General features: G+C 39.6%; 2 protein-coding genes across 7 annotated transcripts in view; both read right to left on the bottom strand.

Moving 5' to 3' along the window:
- The window catches only part of LOC144521110 (nuclear receptor coactivator 3-like), a 65,982-nt gene extending 59,515 nt beyond the window's left edge, over positions 1–6,467 (bottom strand). For 2 of the 4 annotated variants that reach the window (XM_078255427.1, XM_078255425.1), the window contains exon 1: positions 6,340–6,466. The gene's annotated coding sequence lies outside the window, so the exon portion shown is untranslated. Of the gene's footprint in view, positions 1–3,871; positions 3,912–6,339 lie in introns of all 4 variants that reach the window. The other 2 variants (XM_078255426.1, XM_078255429.1) reach the window with 2 other exon arrangements.
- Positions 6,468–15,985: 9,518 nt separating this feature from the next.
- LOC144521109 (translocating chain-associated membrane protein 1-like 1) overlaps positions 15,986–20,000 on the bottom strand; it is a 12,498-nt gene continuing 8,483 nt past the window's right edge. The window contains exons 9-12 of one of the 3 annotated variants that reach the window (XM_078255423.1): positions 19,794–19,937; positions 19,474–19,634; positions 19,212–19,299; positions 15,986–18,483 (exon numbers count right to left, since the gene is read on the bottom strand). In XM_078255423.1, coding sequence (XP_078111549.1) covers positions 19,226–19,299; positions 19,474–19,634; positions 19,794–19,937 — 379 coding nt within the window. In that variant the 3' untranslated portion in view covers positions 15,986–18,483; positions 19,212–19,225. Of the gene's footprint in view, positions 19,300–19,473; positions 19,635–19,793; positions 19,938–20,000 lie in introns of all 3 variants that reach the window. The other 2 variants (XM_078255424.1, XM_078255422.1) reach the window with 2 other exon arrangements.

Raw genomic sequence — 20,000 nt, 5'->3', positions numbered from 1 at the left:
GCAGGCTGTAGGCTAGTTGTGTACGCGGCAGACGTTAGTTAGCTACCTCGCTATTTTCGTCTTCCTTCATTTGTAATCTGGGCCGTCAGTCTTGTGTCCACAGAAGCATCAACCTGTTGTGTGCGCTAGTAATAATCCTCCGTGCGGAAACACAGTGAGCCGCACAACCTTAATTACATTGATTTAACGAAGCTTCAAGGCAAAGAGTTTTGCTTCGAGGATTTTTTGTAATGGAATTATTCGACACAAATAGATGCGAATTCGCGGCGGGCGACGTGAATACTGTGACTATGCAAAATTGCAATTAAATCACAGAAAAATCTGTACTCTACCTCAAGAAGCGCTGGAAGCAGCAGTCATCCAGACACACTACCTGGAGAAGGCTGGGAAATTCACCGAGCTGTATGCGCCTCCGGATGATGGCATGAACCCAGACACGACAGCGTTTGGTTTTCCAAAATATTTGGGACTGCCACAACAGCAGCAATAGTGGTTATTTCGGCAATGGTTGATGACGGAAAGACATTTTTTGGGATCTTCACTAAACACAAATGATTCCAAAATTGATCCTGTTGTCAAACTCATGCGAGTAACGCAAGGCAAAAATTGGCTTTGTGTTTGGTGTGAACACAGCATAAGACTAACCAGCTCTTCACTGCAATACAAGAATTATGCTGTGTTTTTTCCCCCATGTCTTTTACATTGATCCTTGACTGTTGCTGGATGCCGATTGCCCGGGACGTGCAGCTTTAGCCTCACAATGTTAGCATTGTTTAATATATGTAGCTATCAAATGCATTTTTAAGACCGTTTTTTTAAGATTCCCATTTTTAAGTCAGAAATCAGAATCAAGTACCCACTGTTTAAAAATTAATAATAATATATATATATATATATATATATATATATATATATATATATATATATATATATATATACATATACACACGATAATCGTAATCGAAAGATCACACCTCTAACCGCCGCTCAATCAGCTGTTTATGAAATGTCATGAAGTCGTAATTATACACGGCTCTACTGATGAAAAAGAAGAAGAGACGCTGTATTCCTCTGACACGCTGTATTAACGTTACTGTTTAAAATGATTTCCAGGTTAGTGGGGATGCGTACCACTCGAAACCAACATTAAAAACGTAGTAATCTTCCCTCAGCGTTTAGTTTTGTTGCTAAACTGTGTGTAAAATGAGCGGTGACGTTAAATCATCTGTTTCAGGTAACGGCACACTAGGATAGGCCTACCGTCTATTTGCTGAATTGTTCCGAGGTAACCGTCGGTAGCTAACGTTAGCAGATAAGCCCGTTTACAGCAATGGTAGTGTTCGTATTAGGGGTGGTACGGTTCATGGAAAAACATCCGAACCGCTCGGTTCACTTGTCTCGGTTCGGAGTGTGTGTGTGTCGCACGGTTCGTCAGTACACTGTTAATGTGCACTAACCACTTACTGCCGTAGTGCCCACTTTCGACACCTATGTTAAAACACTTACTGGAAACGACGAGGGGGATGAGTGTGACAAACGCAACACATGGCAGCTGATTGGACGAACGCGTCACGTTCTTGCTGCTCCCGAATTTCAAAACAGATTCTAATTGCGTCTCGTTGTGAATACGATCTCGTATTTTACGAAAATAGTTCACGCAACGTGTTTCTGACAACATTTTAAGCAAAAAATAGGCCATACAGTTGCTGAATCTGTCCGTTTTTTTGATCGACAAAGGTCAGTTTAAAAGATTTTCGTCAGATTTTGAGAGGCGCTGAGCCGACCGCTCCTCGGGAGTGTGGAGTGCTGCAGGTCACGTCACACGCAGAAATGTCAAGAGGGAGAGATAAGGAAGGCTGCCCGGAGTTGGAGGATGCGCCAGCGTCGTATATAGTCTGGTGTGTGGGAACATTTTGGATTTCATGTTACCTATGATGACAGCGGAAATAAAACAATAGATAGAACTGCCACTGTGTGCATGTATTGCGCAACATGCATTTAATATGCTAATTTTAGCTATATATCATATGCTGAAGTATATTTCTGGAGTGTTAAAGATTAAAAGAAAAAATAACAAGAACCGTACAAAACCGAAAAAAGTGACCCTACAACCGTGATACGAACCGAACCATGGATTTTGTGAACCGTACCACCCCTAGTTCGTATTTATGCAAAATGACAAATAAAGCAAACTTGCTAAAAAAAGGAACTACACGCTGTTTCAGGTAACGTTACTGTTGACGTTCAAACAGGCCTGTGTGTGTGTTTTGAGAAATATCTTGATACTGCAAGGCAATATTTATTTTATTTGTATATATATATATATATATATATATATATATATATATATATATATATATATATATATATATATATATATATATATAAATAAAATATCTAATTAGAATATACATAATTAACGGTACTTTTAAAGAAAGTAAAAAAAGAAAAGAAAAAAAAAGGGTACTAAACAACAGTTGGTGGCATCAAAGAACGGCTTGTTTATTACTAAGGCCATATGGTCAAAATTAAATGATTTAATAATAATGTATAACAATAACTTATTTCACTAGTAAATTGCTGTTGAACGACAAAAACAACAACCAGACAGGAAAAGGACATTTACAATAACTTCAAATGCACCACGACGCTGTAGTTTACCAGTTTCACTGAACGCACCGGCTGTGTTGTTTCTCCAACAGCAGCTGCAGATTGTTACATACCGGTGTTGAATCCTCTACAGTAAAACACAGTCACACTTTACACCGTTTAGCGTTAGCTGTCAGCATTTTAACCGTGTTTAATCCAGCTACTAGCTAGCGGTAGGCTAACGTTAGCTGCTGTCGAGTATTGTGTTAACTAGCGTCATGTGCAGCAGTGTTTGTGTTTCAGGTCAGCAGAGAGAAGCGCAGACATATCAGTGGCACCAGATTTTCATCTGTATGCAAACGTCAATATGGAATGGATTAATCTGCGTTAATTTTTTTTAACGCGTTATTTTGACAGCCCTAATATATTATATATTATATATATATATATATATAGTTGGATATTGGATGTGAAAAGAAGGGAATGGTTCTTCAATAACATTGCACTTTAGATGTGTATGAATTTCCCACACCAGGAGTAATTTAAATATATAATTTATATATATATCGATTATCTATTCAAAAAATTTTCCATGCAAAATGTAAAATGTTCTATTAAAGAAAAGATAGAAAATAAATATTTGTGTGTTCTGTAAAGTGGTTAGAAAATATGGAATCGGAATCAGCTAAAATCGGTATTGACAGGTCAAACTCAATGAAAAATTGGGAATCGGCCTAGAAAATTGTAATCGGTGCATTGCTAATATATATATATATATATATATATATATATATATATATATATATATATATATATATATATACACACACACACACATTTTATATTACTTTTGAGTGATAAATCTCCCTTGTATGCCAATTGTATACTTAATTTTATTTAGGAAGAGTTCTTGAATGGCTGCTTTTGTTAAGATACATTTTAATGGTTTCCTTTGTTGAATATTTAAAAAAAAAATGTTTCTTTTCCTCAAAACAAGGTATTGGAAAAACTATTGTCTTGGTATAGATGTCAAAACTCAAATACCAGATTGTCATTGGTATCAAAAGTTACCTAACCCTGGTCGTTTGGGACAAGTCTAGTAGGACCGTATCAAATCAAGCGTGTAGGATATTCAACGCTCGGACTGGAGATGTCAGAGTAAACGACTTGAGAGATTAAAAAAAAAAAAAAGACCCCTCCTCCACAGAGTGAAATCAATGGGAGCTGGTGTAGACGCATCGGAGAGGGTCACCAACAACAACAGGACAACAGTTCAACTCACTTCACTGCAGTTGGTGGAGGCACGGGACAGCGAGAGAGACCTACCACAGAGAGAAGAGAGAGCAAAGAATGCGGTCCGTTTAAAAAGAGAACTTCCTGATTCCACAAAAGAGGTAAAAAAAATAAATAAAAATTACAGATCAGAGGCTGTAACAAGTTTAAGAAAAGACAAAAATGCCAGGTAGAATTCCAGCAAGAGGCTCCACCTGAGCCCCTCCCCTTATCAGACACACCCCCTCCCTCCTCCACACACTCACACACAAACATAGAGCTTCCCAGGCTGGTGTGTGATGTCCTGCCGTCCTGCCGCTCAGCCTCGTGAGCCCTGCCCCCAGCGCCTGACCCAGACACCAGCATCCCCTGCTAACCTCTATCCCCTTTTTTCCCCCCCATTCAGCAAACAACATGCATCACTGTCACCCTCCTCCTCCTTGTCCACACATTCATTCCACCATCCGCTTAGCGAAGACCCCTCACAGGTCCAAGCAGCTTGCCCACACCCCTCGCCAGTCTATCTTCCCTTTAATTCCTTGTGAGCAGGTTGTAGGCGTGTGTCGGTCTGCACGTGTGCAGAGACTTGGGCCACAGAGTTGACTGTAAATCTGTCAAAATAGGGTTGCCATGGAACGAGACAAGAGCTTCTCATCACCTCACCCGGGCAGCAGACAGACAATTCAGCCGCAGAGCTGAAACGGTTAACGATACGTCGATCAATAGAAAATGAATCGCCAACAATTTTGATAATCAATTCACTGTTTAAACCCTTAACAAGCAGCCGCTTTTCAAGAGCTGACAAACTATAAATCGATTGAAAGCAGAAAGAACAGTGACACAAGAACCTAATATCACCACGACAACATCTTGTAACGGGAATGCATACAAAACAGAGCAGTAAAATAAACAGAATAGGCAAGAAAAAAATACCTCACAGTACATTTTCACCATGATTGTGCCTCTGTAGATTTGGTTCAGTACCACTTTGGCTAATTCTGACCTTTTGATTGTAAACCTTTCAGGAGAAAATAGGAGTGTAATCATTTTTTATTATCTGGTTGCAGCTTCTCCAATGTGAGTATTGGCTACTTTTCTCTGATTTATATCACTGTAAACTGAATATCTTTGGATTTTGGACTGTTGGTTGGACAAAATACGACATTTGAAGATGTCAACTATTACTCTTGGAAACTCGGATGGACATTTTTTTTATTATTATTTTAATATTTTAAAAACATTTTTTTCATAGTTCATAGCTAAAATATTACAATTATCATTAGTTGCAGCCTTATTCAGCCACAAAGCCAACATATCTAAATTTAGCACCGACTTCAGTGTAATTAACTCAACCTCACATCCCTTATCTGTTCACACTGACACACAAAACCATCGGCATGGCTTCCATTCAACTACTGTTTACACACACACACTGAAGGGTAGACTGCTATTTTCCAGTGTGAGCAGGTATTGTAATAGGGATCTGGTGTCATACTCAAGGACATGGTGCTTTTCATGCACGCACACAAACACCACACTGAATGGCTGTTTCAGGGATCAGACTATGGACCTTCAGGGTTATGCACAGGGCCACGTTGCTGCCCCCTGCAGATATACAGTGAGACAAATTAATCAGATGACAGGAGGATTGGTGTATGATGGAGACCTATGAGGGAATAACACAAGCACAGCGACCATTCACTCTTTCACCTCACATTTATAGGCACTGCATGCCCCATTCAGTGCACCGACTTGAACACTGGAGACATACAGTAGAGTCAGTGCACTTTTTTCTATCTCTCAGCAGTCGGGACCCGAGAACGCAGGCTGGTTGACTGACAGACAGTTAGTCTGCATCGTCTGCCTCCTCCCGTATGGCATATGGCAACAAAACCAGTCAAATACACCAGCAGCCTCTCTAAAACATGACGCATATGGCACACAGTTGAGCATGTCTGCATGCACTTGATCAACAAACATTTCGGTCCAGATTCCCTAATATTGCGACAGCGTCAGGCTCAGCTGTTGTACAGTTCCCTACCGACTATCACGGACAGGCGAGCGAAAATAGTTAACTATCATCCTGTTTGTGTGTGTTTAAGCGTGAGTATGCGAGTGTTTACGTGTGTGTTCTCTCCCCAAAAAACTTCCCGATGCTCTGTACCTATCTGGAAACACTTCTGTGATCCCACCAGCTTGTGCGTAAACTGGCCAGCTTTGCGTGATCAAGTTAAGTTTATCCAAAAATCTGGTAGCGTGCACTTCATCGCCGTCATGAAACAGGTTAGTAAATCTTTGCTGTCATGTACTAAATGACCATGCACTGTGCCCTCTCCGCACCGTAGCGATGCCAATATTGTGTGTGCACTGAAGCTGGGAACAGAAGTCAGTACATTTCCGTCCTCTATCGAAATGCAAACCAAAAGCAAAGTCGCGTTAAATTAGCTGAATGATAGCAAACACGCTGCACAAGCTTACCTTGTGGACGTATCTCTCTACCGGATCGATAATTTCTTCTTTACACCATTAACTCTCCGCCATCTTCGGCACTGTTTGTTTAAATGGGAAACACTCCCGAAGCCCAAGAAGCCAGTTCTGTAAGTTGAGGCGTCGCGGGGGCTCCTGGGTAAAGGAGTTCGTTCGAATGAAAAGCCGCGCTTCCGGGTGCTTCGTCCAACCAGGATACGGACTACAGGCAGACTCCACCACCGCAGGGGGGTGGAGGTAGGGGGGGGTGGTGGACGTGGGGAAACAGGCTGTCTGTCTAGCAGCCTACATATGGATGTCAGGGACGAGACCAGAGCAGAGAGAGACGACACGGTGTGTATTTTAAGTTAAATGAAAAGCAAACACTCAATTGTTTGCTTCGTGGGGCCCGGAGGATGAAAAAAAAGCACAATTTCCAGACTTTCCACCAAGGAGAAGGCGTTTGGCTGGAGGGGATGACACAGAAGTAACGTTACACAGCCTAAAGTTGAGAGCAAATTAGGACGCGGTGGTTTTATCCTTATCTGATAATGATGAGTTGGTATATTTGGATGAATTAAAGTCTCGTGTATGTGCCAGTAGAATTAGGTCTACTCTTTTAAAGGACCACCTGTGGTTTTTCATGTTTTAGCCAATTCATTACAAATCTTCCACTTTACCTCAGCTAACCATTTTGTAAAACATGCTTTTCTGTTTTAGAAATGTTGATGTAGGCTACACGTCTACAGATCCAGTTTCAATTCATTTCCTTACATTATTAGATTAGATTCAACTTTATTGTCATTGCACAGCGTACAGGTACAACCAAATGCATTTAACCAGAAGTGCAAAAAAACAAACAGTAGCCTACAGTGCAGAGTAATGTAAATATGCACAGTGGCGATATACATATATTAGACATGCTTAAACTGGATACATTTTAAGCAGTATTAGTATGGACATGTGCAATGAATACGCTAAGATACAGTACTTTTACTTTTATCTTTTTTATTTTCTCTTACTATGTTTATTGTATGCACAAATATAGCCTACCAAAGCAAAGTTCTTGTATGTAAAAACCTACTTGGCAATAAACCTGATTCTGTTTCATGCAGACTTAACTAAATGTAAGCAAGTTTCAAGAGTCTGTTCTTGATTTTCATACTATATAGAAATTACTGTAAACCAACTGCTGCCTAGAATGGTAGAAAACAAACACATACACAACTGTACAGTTGCATTCAAAGAATATCAGCAAAACATTTTAAGTATACATGATTTGTAGTTATGGAACTAAAATGTGCAAAAACACTAGTATGGACCTTTAAATGTTATCTTCAAGTGCCATATTTATAGCCTAATAACGTTTTAGGGCTGAAGAGGTAAAACCATCCAATATTTCACAAGAAAATAGTAAAGATAAGAGACGCAAATTTTATGGAGCAGGTGTTTTTCATATTAATAATCATCATCAAAAAATACATATTAATCTGAAATGGACTATTACTGAAAAATAGATTTTTACTTAAGTAATTCTGGAATATTTAATATATACTTTAATACTTTTTGTACTTTAAAGTACATTTTTAAATGCATAACTTTTACGTGTAACAGAGTATTTCTCCTACTTTTTGCTACTTAAGTAAAATATCTGAGTATCTTCCACCTCTGCGATTAATCTATTATCAAATAGGTCATTTTCTGTCAATCAAGTAATTGTTTTATAAAACAATTACTTGATTGACAGAAAATGACCTATTTAGTTTAGTATTTTCTTTTTCTTAAATACTTAATGTAACTATTATTTTGTAAACCATGGAGTTGTGAGTAAAATGTGCAATGGTAGCAATATGTGCAACATAAGTAATGTGGTATTAACAACTAGGTTTTAGATCATTTTAACATCAAAGGGTGAGAATGTTGTCATATTTTGGTCTTTGTAAAACAGAAACCCTCAGCTGAATCACTTTGTGACAAAAGTCCCCAAACTCAGATATAACCAATTAATATCATACCAATTATATAACAATATTTTTTTGTATACTAAAATCAAGATGTTAGGGGCATTTTATAGTATAATGTGCTTCAGTATCTTGTTGTTTTTCTATCAAAATTCAGGTTTTCCTTCCTCATGAAGCAAAAACAAATGCCAAAAATGCTAAAATGTCACTTCACATCCTGCAGGCTTTTATTTTTATTTTTTACAGGAGCCAGCCTTCTGTGAACTTGGTTTGTTTCACCGGAGGGACTGTGGCTCCTTCAGGCCTCCTATCTCTTATAGATGAGGTCCATATGTGGTCTCCATATGTGAGCTGGCAGGGTCAGCGTGGAGCAGTGACGTCGGAGCCGGCTGGCCTATGAACTGGGACACGTCGGCACAGTGCCCTGACTGCTGCCAAGATATACAAGGCAGGGACTGATAGCACCAAACTGCCGTCTAAAACACACACACACACACACACACACACACACACACACACACACACACACACACACACACACACACAGCCTACTCACTGTGTGTGTGTGTGTGTGTGTAAGGATCCTGTTGTGTCAATGACAGTGGGAATGAAAGAAGATGAGAACAGGAAGGTGAGAGAGAAGTGAGACAAGATGATGAGATAGTCAAGTTTAGTTTAAGGCAGTTTAAGAAGACACAGAGAGAATTCACAGATAATGATAAATTGTGCCTATTGCCTGAAGAGAAGGGTAGCTGGGAAAACCTATGGGTGTTAAAGAAACACAAAGTATGAAAAGGGGAGAGACGAAGCAAGTGTGGAGTTGTCAGTGTGATGGAGGAGAGGAAGTGTTGTAGCTCAAAGGAACACAGAGGGAGTGAAAATAAGGTAAACGTACACCACCTTTGACTGGGAAAGTGAGGGAGGGAGGGCATACAAGACAGAGAAAAGAGTAAGAGACTACTGAGAGTACGAAGATGTTGAAATAGGGTTGTGGAAAAGGCTTAAAGCAATTAGCCTCATGGGTCAGGTATAATACATCAGGCAGTACTAAAAGAACCGCTAAGGAGAAGAAAAATGTGATTAGAATATAACTCAGAGAGGGAAGCAAAACCTGTGAATGTTCTTGAAAAGCAAATATTACATTTGTAAGATCCTTAATTTAATTTCAGTAGAGCTACTATTTCTGAGAAAATGTGAACCAATGTTTAGAAGAGCATAACCTGAGAAGTTTTTATCTAAGTTTATAAGCATTTCATACACAAAGAAACCAACTGCTCATTTTACAAAAACAACCGATCAAACAAATGTGTATGCTTAGTGTTGCACTGTAACCTTGTAATACACACATTGACACACACAAACTCAGAGACATACTTACAGGGATAAGTCCTAGCCAAAGGATTTACAGTTTTAAGCCTTCTTTAATATAAATTAGATTTGGAGCACATTTTAAGACCATTGGCAGGCTGCACTGAACCAATGTGTAAAATCTAAATGCAGGTACGAGGTTGAAAAGAGAGATGAGAAACTGTTATCTTGTATGTGTAATGGTCAGGATTGAGTTTGATATAAATCGACAATGGCAGAGAGAAGATACTGTATGTTGGAAAGCTGTGACATGTAATGCATGACCACAACACTACAAAAACATATAACAGAGAGTGTATTGACTGTTTTACATTACTATCATTAAAGAGTAACTTAAAGCAGCATTGCACTTCCATAAAGTTGGGCGACCTGATGATGTCATCAGGGTTCAACTGAACTTAATCTGTAAAACTGAGTGTACTTAACGCCCCCGAGAAAATCCTGTTTTTGTTGACCTCCAGTGCTTTAAGTTTTCACAGTGCTGCAGTGACGTAGACGTGTACTCCAGTGTGTCAGTAGTACACTGTGACATCACTAAAGCCCCTTTTCCACTGGACAAAAAACCCCACAAAAACTCACTAAATAACATCTGGCTTTTGTCTTTAGTGGTAAAGGTTACAATCGGACAAATGACTGTGCAGTAGTCATGGGTATTTATCAGCTCCAGCTCTGATCGGCGGTGATGGAAACATGACACCAGGATGGACACGCTAATCTTTGCCTCTTTTCCGGCGCAATGCTATGACTCTTTGTCATCTCAGACACAAATTCCATCTGTCTCTGTGCAAGCAGCGCTCGAACATCAACCAAATTAGTCAGCACCGAGTTTGAAAGAGAGACTGAATAAGTAACAGATATAAAAGAAGTGACCACCGTAACATTTTCACTGGCCTTCATGCTGCTTTCTAGTGTTTACTAACCCTGTTTTCCAGCACATGCGTGACGTTGAACGTGACACACTATAAAAACAGAAAGGCATACTCTTCTACTGTCAATGGGAAAGGAGTCTATCGTCTATTTTTAGCAGGTTTTCCCACGTTTCAAAACCCTGCATATACCCGCTAATTTTGGTGGGAAAATGGTTTTACGTGTGCAACAGAGCACACTTCTCTCCACACCCAACCACATCCCACTGGTGGTCTTTAAGGCTTGATACCACTACACTACTTTCATCTTGGAGACGATTTTATAACTAAAATTAAAATATTCTAGATACAGTAATCATTATTTTTATTAATGTCTTCCATTTGTTAAAGGACCATAACAGTATTTTTGCATATTTTAGCTACGCAACTACAAAGCACAAGTTGATTTTCATTCCATATGAAAATGAGAGGAAACTAATGGCTGCCTCGAAGGTAGAAAAAAGACATTACTGTAGGATTTGGACAATGGTTGGCAGTAATGTAAAGCATGCTTGTACTAAATGGGCTAAAGCAGGCAGAACCACTGGCATGATCCTTAACAGACATCACTTATTCTTGGTTTATTCTTAGTACACTTTAGCAAAATGATTATGCATGAAGGGCAAAGCTGCAATTATTATTGGAATTCAGACCTTTTGTTTCAGACCTTTGCTTACAAATAATTTCATTAGAATATATTATTTGGAAATATTACCGGCTTTTGAGACTATCTGCCTGCTATGCCGCTATTGCATTTTGGAGTGAAACACTTATATTCATTAGGCCTTTTCCTGATAAAGTGAACCAGTGGAGAATTGTTTTTCTATAGCCAGCTGGCTTCAGGTTGCAGTTCCACAATATTTAAAACCACATTATTATGGTACTTATTGTCGATCATTTGGAAAATTCCATATTGTTGCCTGAGGCTAAAAGAAAACAGAAATGGCAGAAAATGAAATGTAATGTGAAGAAACACATGCACGTACACACAACCAACAGAGTCACTTCACGACCCTCAAACTGTGTCTTCACAATTCGACTTGACCATAATCCTCAAAGATGCAATGATTACTGCCTGATATCAATCTGTTAAATGTTTACAGTGCTGACAGAAAATGATCATGTTTTATTTACCAGCATACAGTTTATTGTTAGGTGAGAATTTAGGGGACTGCTGAGAGAGTTGTGGGAAAGTCAGAGGAGGTGGGAAGCTGATTAAAATTCTAAACAGGTAGGGACGAGGCTTCAGGAGAATAGTGGAACAGCTACCAGCATGCACACGCACACACACACAAACACACACACACACACACACACACACACACACACACAGACATATACAGATGTGTGCGAGAGAGAGGGACCGAAAAGAGGCAACCCATATGCAGGAAATGCTGCTGCAATTATATTAATCGTAACAAAAATACCAAACATTCCCTAGTTCCAGCTTTCTCTTAAAATAACTAGTCATAAGTCATAACATAAGTCAACAATTAAAATAATCGTTAGTTGCAGCCCTATTTGTATGTACTGTATATGTAAATTTACACACTATGAATAGTGGACTAGGTGAATACATTTACTATACACCTTAATGCTTGCCTATGATATGTTTTTCTTAATATTAGTTTCCACCATCAGCAGCACCTCTGCCCAATTTGGACTCTGAAGCTGAAGTGATGAGGGTTAAGAGGTGACCTTGACAATGCAGACACAGTTCAACGTTGGCTCATTTGCTCTTGCGTTAATATATGTAATAATGTATAAAATTGTATTGGGAAATTACACAAAAGTAATAAAGAAAAAAAGAGACAAATAAAGGAGGAAAGATAAAGGTGGAGCTGTGGGAAACAATTGGTTTGTCATCATATGCCATGTGCTCCTGTCCCATTTATCCATCACCCTCTGCCTCCATTTCTGGTTGTGAAACCTACCTCACCATCATCCAATGCAAAATCAATACAACATGATTGAACAGATAAAGCAAAAACGGGGGCAGTTGTAGAATCACTGACTGGAAAGCCTCAAGGGACGATAAAGTTTCTGTTTGGAAAAACAAAACCCTCAAAGGCGGCGGAGGAATAACTGAGATGGAGAACATGGAGCCTGGCGTTGTTTGTTTATCGTTACCGTGGAAGAGTGCACGGACTGAGTGTTACCAAGAGAGTTCAGGCAACGGAGGAACAGATGAGACAGTATAAACACACGTGACCCTGCTAGCGCTGTCAGCTGTCCCAGTTACCGGCTGGGCCATGTGTGTGTGAATGCACATGCATCTAGGTGTGTTAAGATTCATGTTCCAGATGCACAGCTTTTTAGTGCACAGCCGCAACACACAGCAAAGATTCCACACTGTCTAGAGGACGAGCATAAATCATATTCCCTCTACATATTTGTTGATTTCTGTGTTGCTCAGTGTGAACGCCTGAGGCAAAAAAGGAACACGTGCTGACTCCATAACTGAGGTCTTCACTAGCTCACACTGCAACATGCCACAGTCTCATGTTTTGCCTTTGTTTTGCAAACAGCTGTAAGGACTCACCACAATAGTACAAAAGCTCTTAAAAAAACATAATGTCCATATGTAGGTCAGTTTATTAACTGCAAAGCTATTGAGAGCACAGAACAAATTCAGACTGTATTCAATGCAGGTTTGAGAGCTCACACAGACAGCTTTGGATGCGTTTTGAAGTTTTAAGTGCAACATCCTGATTTTGTGTGTAACATGTGTCCTCATTTTCCCCAGCAGTTTTGGCGCAGGAGTCTACGTTTTTAGGACATGTCTATATGCTGGCTTTTTAAACTTATATCTATGTATTTCACTGTTGTGTCTGGAGACAAATGACAAAGCTAATGGACCATGCTGGGAGGTGACATGAGGGTGGGGTCACACCAGAAAGTAATGTGACCGGGCCAACATTTTTTTTATAAGTGCAATATTCATCTGCCCTTTTTCATAAAATAGCCATTGCTTGAGGCTTGGTGACATAGTGACTACTTACAGGGCTAGTTGGTGTGTAGCTGGCAAACTAACAGCTAACACACTCAGCGGCACCCCCTGATCTTTTCATAGGGGTGACCAGATGGGGCCACTGAAAATCTTGGGGTGGCACACAAAAACCAAAATATACCAAGACATGTGCAACAGAATATCCAACAAATGAGGCCCTGGTTCTTCAATTCTTGTGACAAAATTTCTCAGACATTTATTACACTCAATTCTGTCCATGGTTATTCTCAGAACTTGATCTGTGTTTTTAAATCTTGACTTGAAGACTGATTTCCATTTAAATTTGTTTTATGCTTTTTCAATTGGTTTGCCATTAATGAACTTCCACTCACAAGCAGTAATGTTTAGCCTCATAGCCTTTTGATTATTTTTTGTCTCATATTTTTCTTTTCACTTTTCCCTCAATTTTGCATCAAAAAGTAGTTTGCTTTAAAATGCCAAGCCATTACTAAATAAGACATTGTTGTAAACTGACTTGCCTAATTAAAACAGTCACATAAACATAAATGTGCACACACTAAATGATAGAAAGCTGGATATTGAATAAGGTCGTGGAAAAAGCCATTTAATAAAGGGTGATGCTGGATGAAAATATACCTACTAACATCTCATTTTCATCCCATCCAGTCATTAGTCACTTATTCATCTCATTGTTGTCTATAGCCTCTTTTTTCATCTTTCCTCTGCGTCTAATTTGCATTTGCTGGCTCTGATGGACACTGATAGGGCACTGCTCTCCTCTTCACAACACACACACTCTTCCATCCATTATTCTGCTTCGTTCTACTGTAAATCATAGCACTCTGCTTGACAGTGCTCTCCGTATGTCTGTTTCTCTTCCTCACACTTCCTTTACCATTTTGTTTTCACTCCCTCCGTCTGCTTTTCATTCCCATGGCTCTGATCCCTCCAGATGTTTTCACCCCTTCTACACTCTGTCCTTCATTGGTCTACACCTGCTACACACTCCCCTCTCGTCTGCTTGCTCATAAACAGCCGTGAGGTCACGAACGTCTTAGATATCCATCGTGCTTCATGGGTCACTGCAAGTAAACCTGGCTGGGAGAGCAGCTGCTGCCCAATTTGCTCATTTGGGACAATCAACGAAAATAACACGGAGGGACAACAATACTACTAAGAGATTACACAGACACACACATTTACAAACACAAAGGCACACACACACACACACATGTTCCAGTCCTGCTAATTGTTGGCTATTAGTCTGCAAGTCTGGGATTGCATGTCTTATTAAATACAGAATTTCAAATGAGCTTCGTTAAATAAGAAAGTACTCCCCTTTTAATGAAGCTAATTTATATGGAAATTACACATAATACTGACGATTCAGCGAGAGATTTATCCTCATTGGATGAAGGGGAAGAATTAAAGAAAAAAATAGTGGAATAGTGAGTTTTTCCCCCTTGCCTTAGCTGGTTCCTGCTGTTGGACTCAGGTCGTGTACGTTTGGGTTGAGGATCCAGTTATCATTGTGCATCTGTGTGATGGAGTGTGTGTGTGTGTGTGTGTGTGTGTGTGTGTGTGTGTGTGTGAACTCCTGTCCTTGTGCTGACCCTGCAGAGCTCCAGCCTGCCTCTCTAGTTCCCACTGATCCATCATGCTGTCTGATTGCCCAGAGAAAACCCATTACTCTGAAACTACACAACACATTAGCAGTGAGCTGCAGGTGTCTCTCCTGTGTTGTGCTCATTCCTCACCATCCATGGATGCAGATGTCATGTTTACAGTGACCTACCAGTCAAATTGCCCAAGTCAAGGTGGAGGTCTCCCATCTAAAATATACTCCCATATTTGGATAAACATAAAGTGCAAGCTGTTTGCTTCATTCTGTTCATACTAAAGTCTGTTTAAGAGTGTTGAGCTGCATACTGTGTGATAAGACAATGTTTCTGTCGTTCTCACTCTGAATAGTGATTTATTAATGCAGGTCTGTATGCAGCTATGCCCCTGCAGACTACTTCTGTCCCTCAGGCAAAAAGCTCACCGTTGCCCCCTGGTGGTTATTAGCAAATAAGTAGAATTTGGCCAATATTTCCTCATGTCTCCTGACACCATCCCCAATGGGTAGTATACATGAAAAATGTTTAAAATGGAGTCAGTCCCCAAATATATCCTAGAGTGAAATAGGTGGAAAGGTATAATGAGCAGGAGGTGAGAGACGGAAGCCTAAAAAAACAGTATCTGTTGTGTATCCCTGCTTTGTCAATGACATTTTATCTGCTGGTTTACCTTAGGAGTGGGTAATTATCTACAGCTCTTATACTGTAATTTACTGTGTAGTTTGAAACTGCAGTGGTTTTGCAGGCTTTTTTTTTTTTTTACATTAAGTTTCCATGGAGACAGTTCTACTACTCAACCTGTGGGCAGTATGTTAAAAAAAAAACATGTTCAACAAGTTTAATGAATAAAAGCTTTATTCAAACATGAAATAAAAAATAGTGACGAAGAAAAATGATCAGAACTCACGAAAACTTGCATAAATATATACCATCAGAGCAGTTCAGAGACAACATATTTGAAAAGGAAATATACTGCAACATCTATAAACAAGCAGCAAAATAAAAACAAATTAAGGACGATGCAGAATGAATTAATAGAATACAATAATCGTATCTCTGGTGAGCAGGTCTTTTTTTGCTGAAATGCATTAATGATCGTTGCCACCTAGAGGTTGCTCATACAGTTAAATCATTGCAGCCTTTTTTAGTTTTCAACAATAACAAAATGCACACGGTTTGAAATCGAGCAACTGTAATTTGTAATTCACTGAGAATCAACGCAGAAACAGCTCAGTTGAGCAGTGTTATGGTGCTCAGACATAATGCATATTATGCAAAACAAAAGTGCATTCCTGTGGGATTATACAGGCTATTGTGTCTCAAAGCAGACGGGGTTGTGAACTGCAGAGTAGCTCATGTTTCAGAGCCTAAACGTCTGCTGATTGTTGTACAGTGTGACATCTGATGAGCGAGAGAGGCTTACAGATGGTTTCACTCTGTAAAATGTTCGTTCCACATTTGGGCTTATAATCACAAATACTGAGAAAACACTTGCAGGACTGGAACAAATAAGTTGACCATTTGCTCCTCAGATACTATATTTAAACTGATGTGTGGATGACTAGTGTCAGTATGATGGTGTACTTTACTATCATAAAACATGTAGTTGTGAAAGCTGCAGTGTATACACCTGCAGCATAGTGTTAACTGAGCACTGTTATACAACAGTTCACTTTGCTCTAATAAGGCCATGATGTTAAATAAACCCTTAGGCTAAATAAATGTTTACACTCATACCACAATGTATATCCACGCTAACAGTTCAGCAAGCTTCATTCTTATACAGTATAAAAAACAATTCATATTAATATGGATGCAAAACAAATATTCACACGTGTGTACTGAACAACAGTGAATTTAACAGTGAGTTTCCCCTCTATAAAAATAGCTTAAAAATCTGACACATATTTAGGTACAGTGTAGGGTTAAGTCAGTTTTTTTTTCTTCTCTTTTACATCTGAGACAGTTTAATAACAGGCTGGTACATAAGTCCTCTGCTCCTCCATCCCTCTCCATATGACACGGCCATACACAGACATAGGGCTTTAAAGACCACCAAAACCCAATAAGGAGTGCTAAAGGGAGCAAAAATGAATGGCATCTTCATCTCATCCCTGCTCTGGACTAAGACTTCAAACTCAAACTGTCTGCAGACAGGTAGTACAGTCTTTTCTGCACAGAGCTTCACATGCACAGTGGTTTAGTAGTAGAGCAGTACTCCAAGTCCAGGAGAGGAAAGAGTATGGCCAACAGTACAATACGTGTGCTCCATAGCAATGTCAGGATCATTGAAAAGGTGAAGCAGAAAGGCCAAACATGCCACATTTGACAAACAGAAATCACAGAGTCTCGCTCACACAGAAAAAGGGCATCTAAGGGGCAGAGACATTGAACACATAAGCATTTAGTAACCGACAACCTATAGAACATACACCAATCCACAACTCAGTGTTTCACATACAGAAGCATGTTGGGAACTGAGACAGACCCAACCAAAGTGAAAGGAAGGAAAGGATAGGATTGTGAGAAAAAGAAAATCAGGGCAGGAGTCAATGAACAGATTGTCACATTTCATGCTCTGCACACAGGCAATAATTATTTTACGAGACAAGCAATAAACATTGTTGTCATCACCACCATCATCATCATTCACGCCCAGTTAATTCACATACACAGTAGGCAAAACACTACTGCACACACACGAGTACGTGTACAGGTCAGGCATACAAACACATCCCCTTACAAACACACCTCCCAGTGCACCATGGGATGTAACTAGTGTAAGTGGTGGATAGCTTGTCCCCTGATACCCGAGAATAAAAAAGCGAACAGAGAAGGAAAACAGAACGCACCACAAGCAGAACGAGTGATACAGTACAAACCACTGACATTATAAGGACACTTGAAGAAAGATTGGATTGTTTTGGATTAACTAAATGCAGTTGCCATGTACCACTGTGTTTGCTGGTTACAGCTTGTCAAAGCATATAAAATAATAACTATCTGTAGTATATGGCAAAATAAATAACTCAAACATTTTGCAGCATTTGAAAAAAGGCCACTGAATGCTTGTGTGTGAAACTCAAACTCAACAGCACAGGTAGGAACTAGCCATAAAGTCTTTAGCCTTAAACCGTCATGCATTGACATTACCATATACAAGACTGAATCACAGCCTCAAACACAGTTTCTTGCTTAAGTTTCCAATCATGCCATTATAAAGGTTTAACTGTATGCATAAAGTACGGCATCACAGGTTACAGTGCAGCTTCTTCTTGGTAAGTCACCGTACCTGGACGAGCCCCTGTAACAGGCCGACACTCATTACCAGGCTAGTAATAAAATCAAACAAAAATACAAAAGGGCCTCAATCCTGTAACATGTTGGATTTCAAAGGCAGAGGGTGTCAAATAATGGCAGTAAATGATCAAGGAGTTAAGTACAAGCTTCAGTTCTCTGGCTGCAGCTATGCCAAATACCTAAATAGCACAAATATTCCTCTGGAGCGATTCATTTAGGATCTTTTCCTGACAACAGCAGAATATACAAGAGCTGTCTTACAGAGCAAGAAAGGCTTTATTTTGGGACATGAGTCAGTGGCTTGTTTCGTGAGTTTAACTGAATAAGGCCCAAACTTAAAATGACACCCACACAGTTAATCTGTATATGAACCCATTTTAAGTTGTAGTATTAAGTTGCCCTGAAGTCAAAATTCGCTTTTCAAGTTACTGTGACGTTAACTGATTCAATTTTAAATTAGTGAAGAGTGACTCAGTTTAAAGAACCCGGCAAGTGATCGTAGTTTTACACAAAAGGACACTTTAAAATCTATCCTGTTAAAGCATCAAACCCAGCACTGTCATGCCAGCATCCAATCTGCAGAGAACCCAAATGAATAAGAAACATTTCTAGCTGACCGTAACACTGAACTTTTTCAAAAAGAAGTTTCAACCCCTAAGGGGCAGTAAGGTAAGGTTTCTTAGTGCGCTTAAACATCTGTTTTTGGGAGCAGTAGACAAAATTTGAAGTTGTGTAAAGACATTATGTCACATTATTTCACCTGTTCTTCCATCTCTATGAAGCTTTGGCTTTTCTTGCCCGTGGTGATGTTTTATCCTCGGACTTCACAACCCCATTGGCAGCACCTCCTGACAAGACAAGTGGTTAGAAACATTCCTGATTAAAGCGATTTCAGATATAAATGTTCAACAATGAGAAATATTACAAAAGAAATATGAAATGAGACATAAACTGAAACACAGGATTACATTATGTCTACATTTGGTTGACTGACCAGATGCTCAGGGTTCTTGAACACTCACCCCTTGTAGGCTCCCTTTTGTGAGGCTTGCTCTTCGGGCTGACCGCCTTCTTCTTTGAGGCCTGGTTCTGGCTGTGCTCCCTCCACTTTTTCAACTGGAAGTTAATGAATTTCCACATCATCCAAGCCTGTGTCAGGCAGATAGCTGCCAGACAAGTCATCCTGAAGGGTTGGGAAGACATATTAAGAACTACAAAAGTAAAAGTGATTTAACTTGTGAACAGGAAAACCAAACTTTTGTTTTTAAGTTTAATGTTTGTAGTAAATTAGCTAGGTACGAGACATTAAGGGCTCTTCCTGTCAATTGCCATCTGGACTTGCCTTATGGTGAGTACATTGAAGTTGCCTTCTGCTAGGGAAAAGCCCTGGTTTTCTGTACGGGGCAGCCCGAAGCCAAACGTCAGAACTGAGAGTGTGAGGGTGAGGAGGCGGGCGATGACAAAAAGTAGAGCCCACAGAGTAAAACTATAAAAGAAAAAAAAAGGATTTTTTATCAAATCAGGTTGGTCAAATCAGAAAGGCATAAAA

Source organism: Sander vitreus, chromosome 7 (assembly GCF_031162955.1).
Source record: "Sander vitreus isolate 19-12246 chromosome 7, sanVit1, whole genome shotgun sequence".
In the NCBI taxonomy this organism is placed as follows: Eukaryota; Metazoa; Chordata; class Actinopteri; order Perciformes; family Percidae; genus Sander; species Sander vitreus.
Note: the sequence above shows the minus strand (reverse complement) of the source record. Positions and strands in the feature narration are given on the sequence as shown.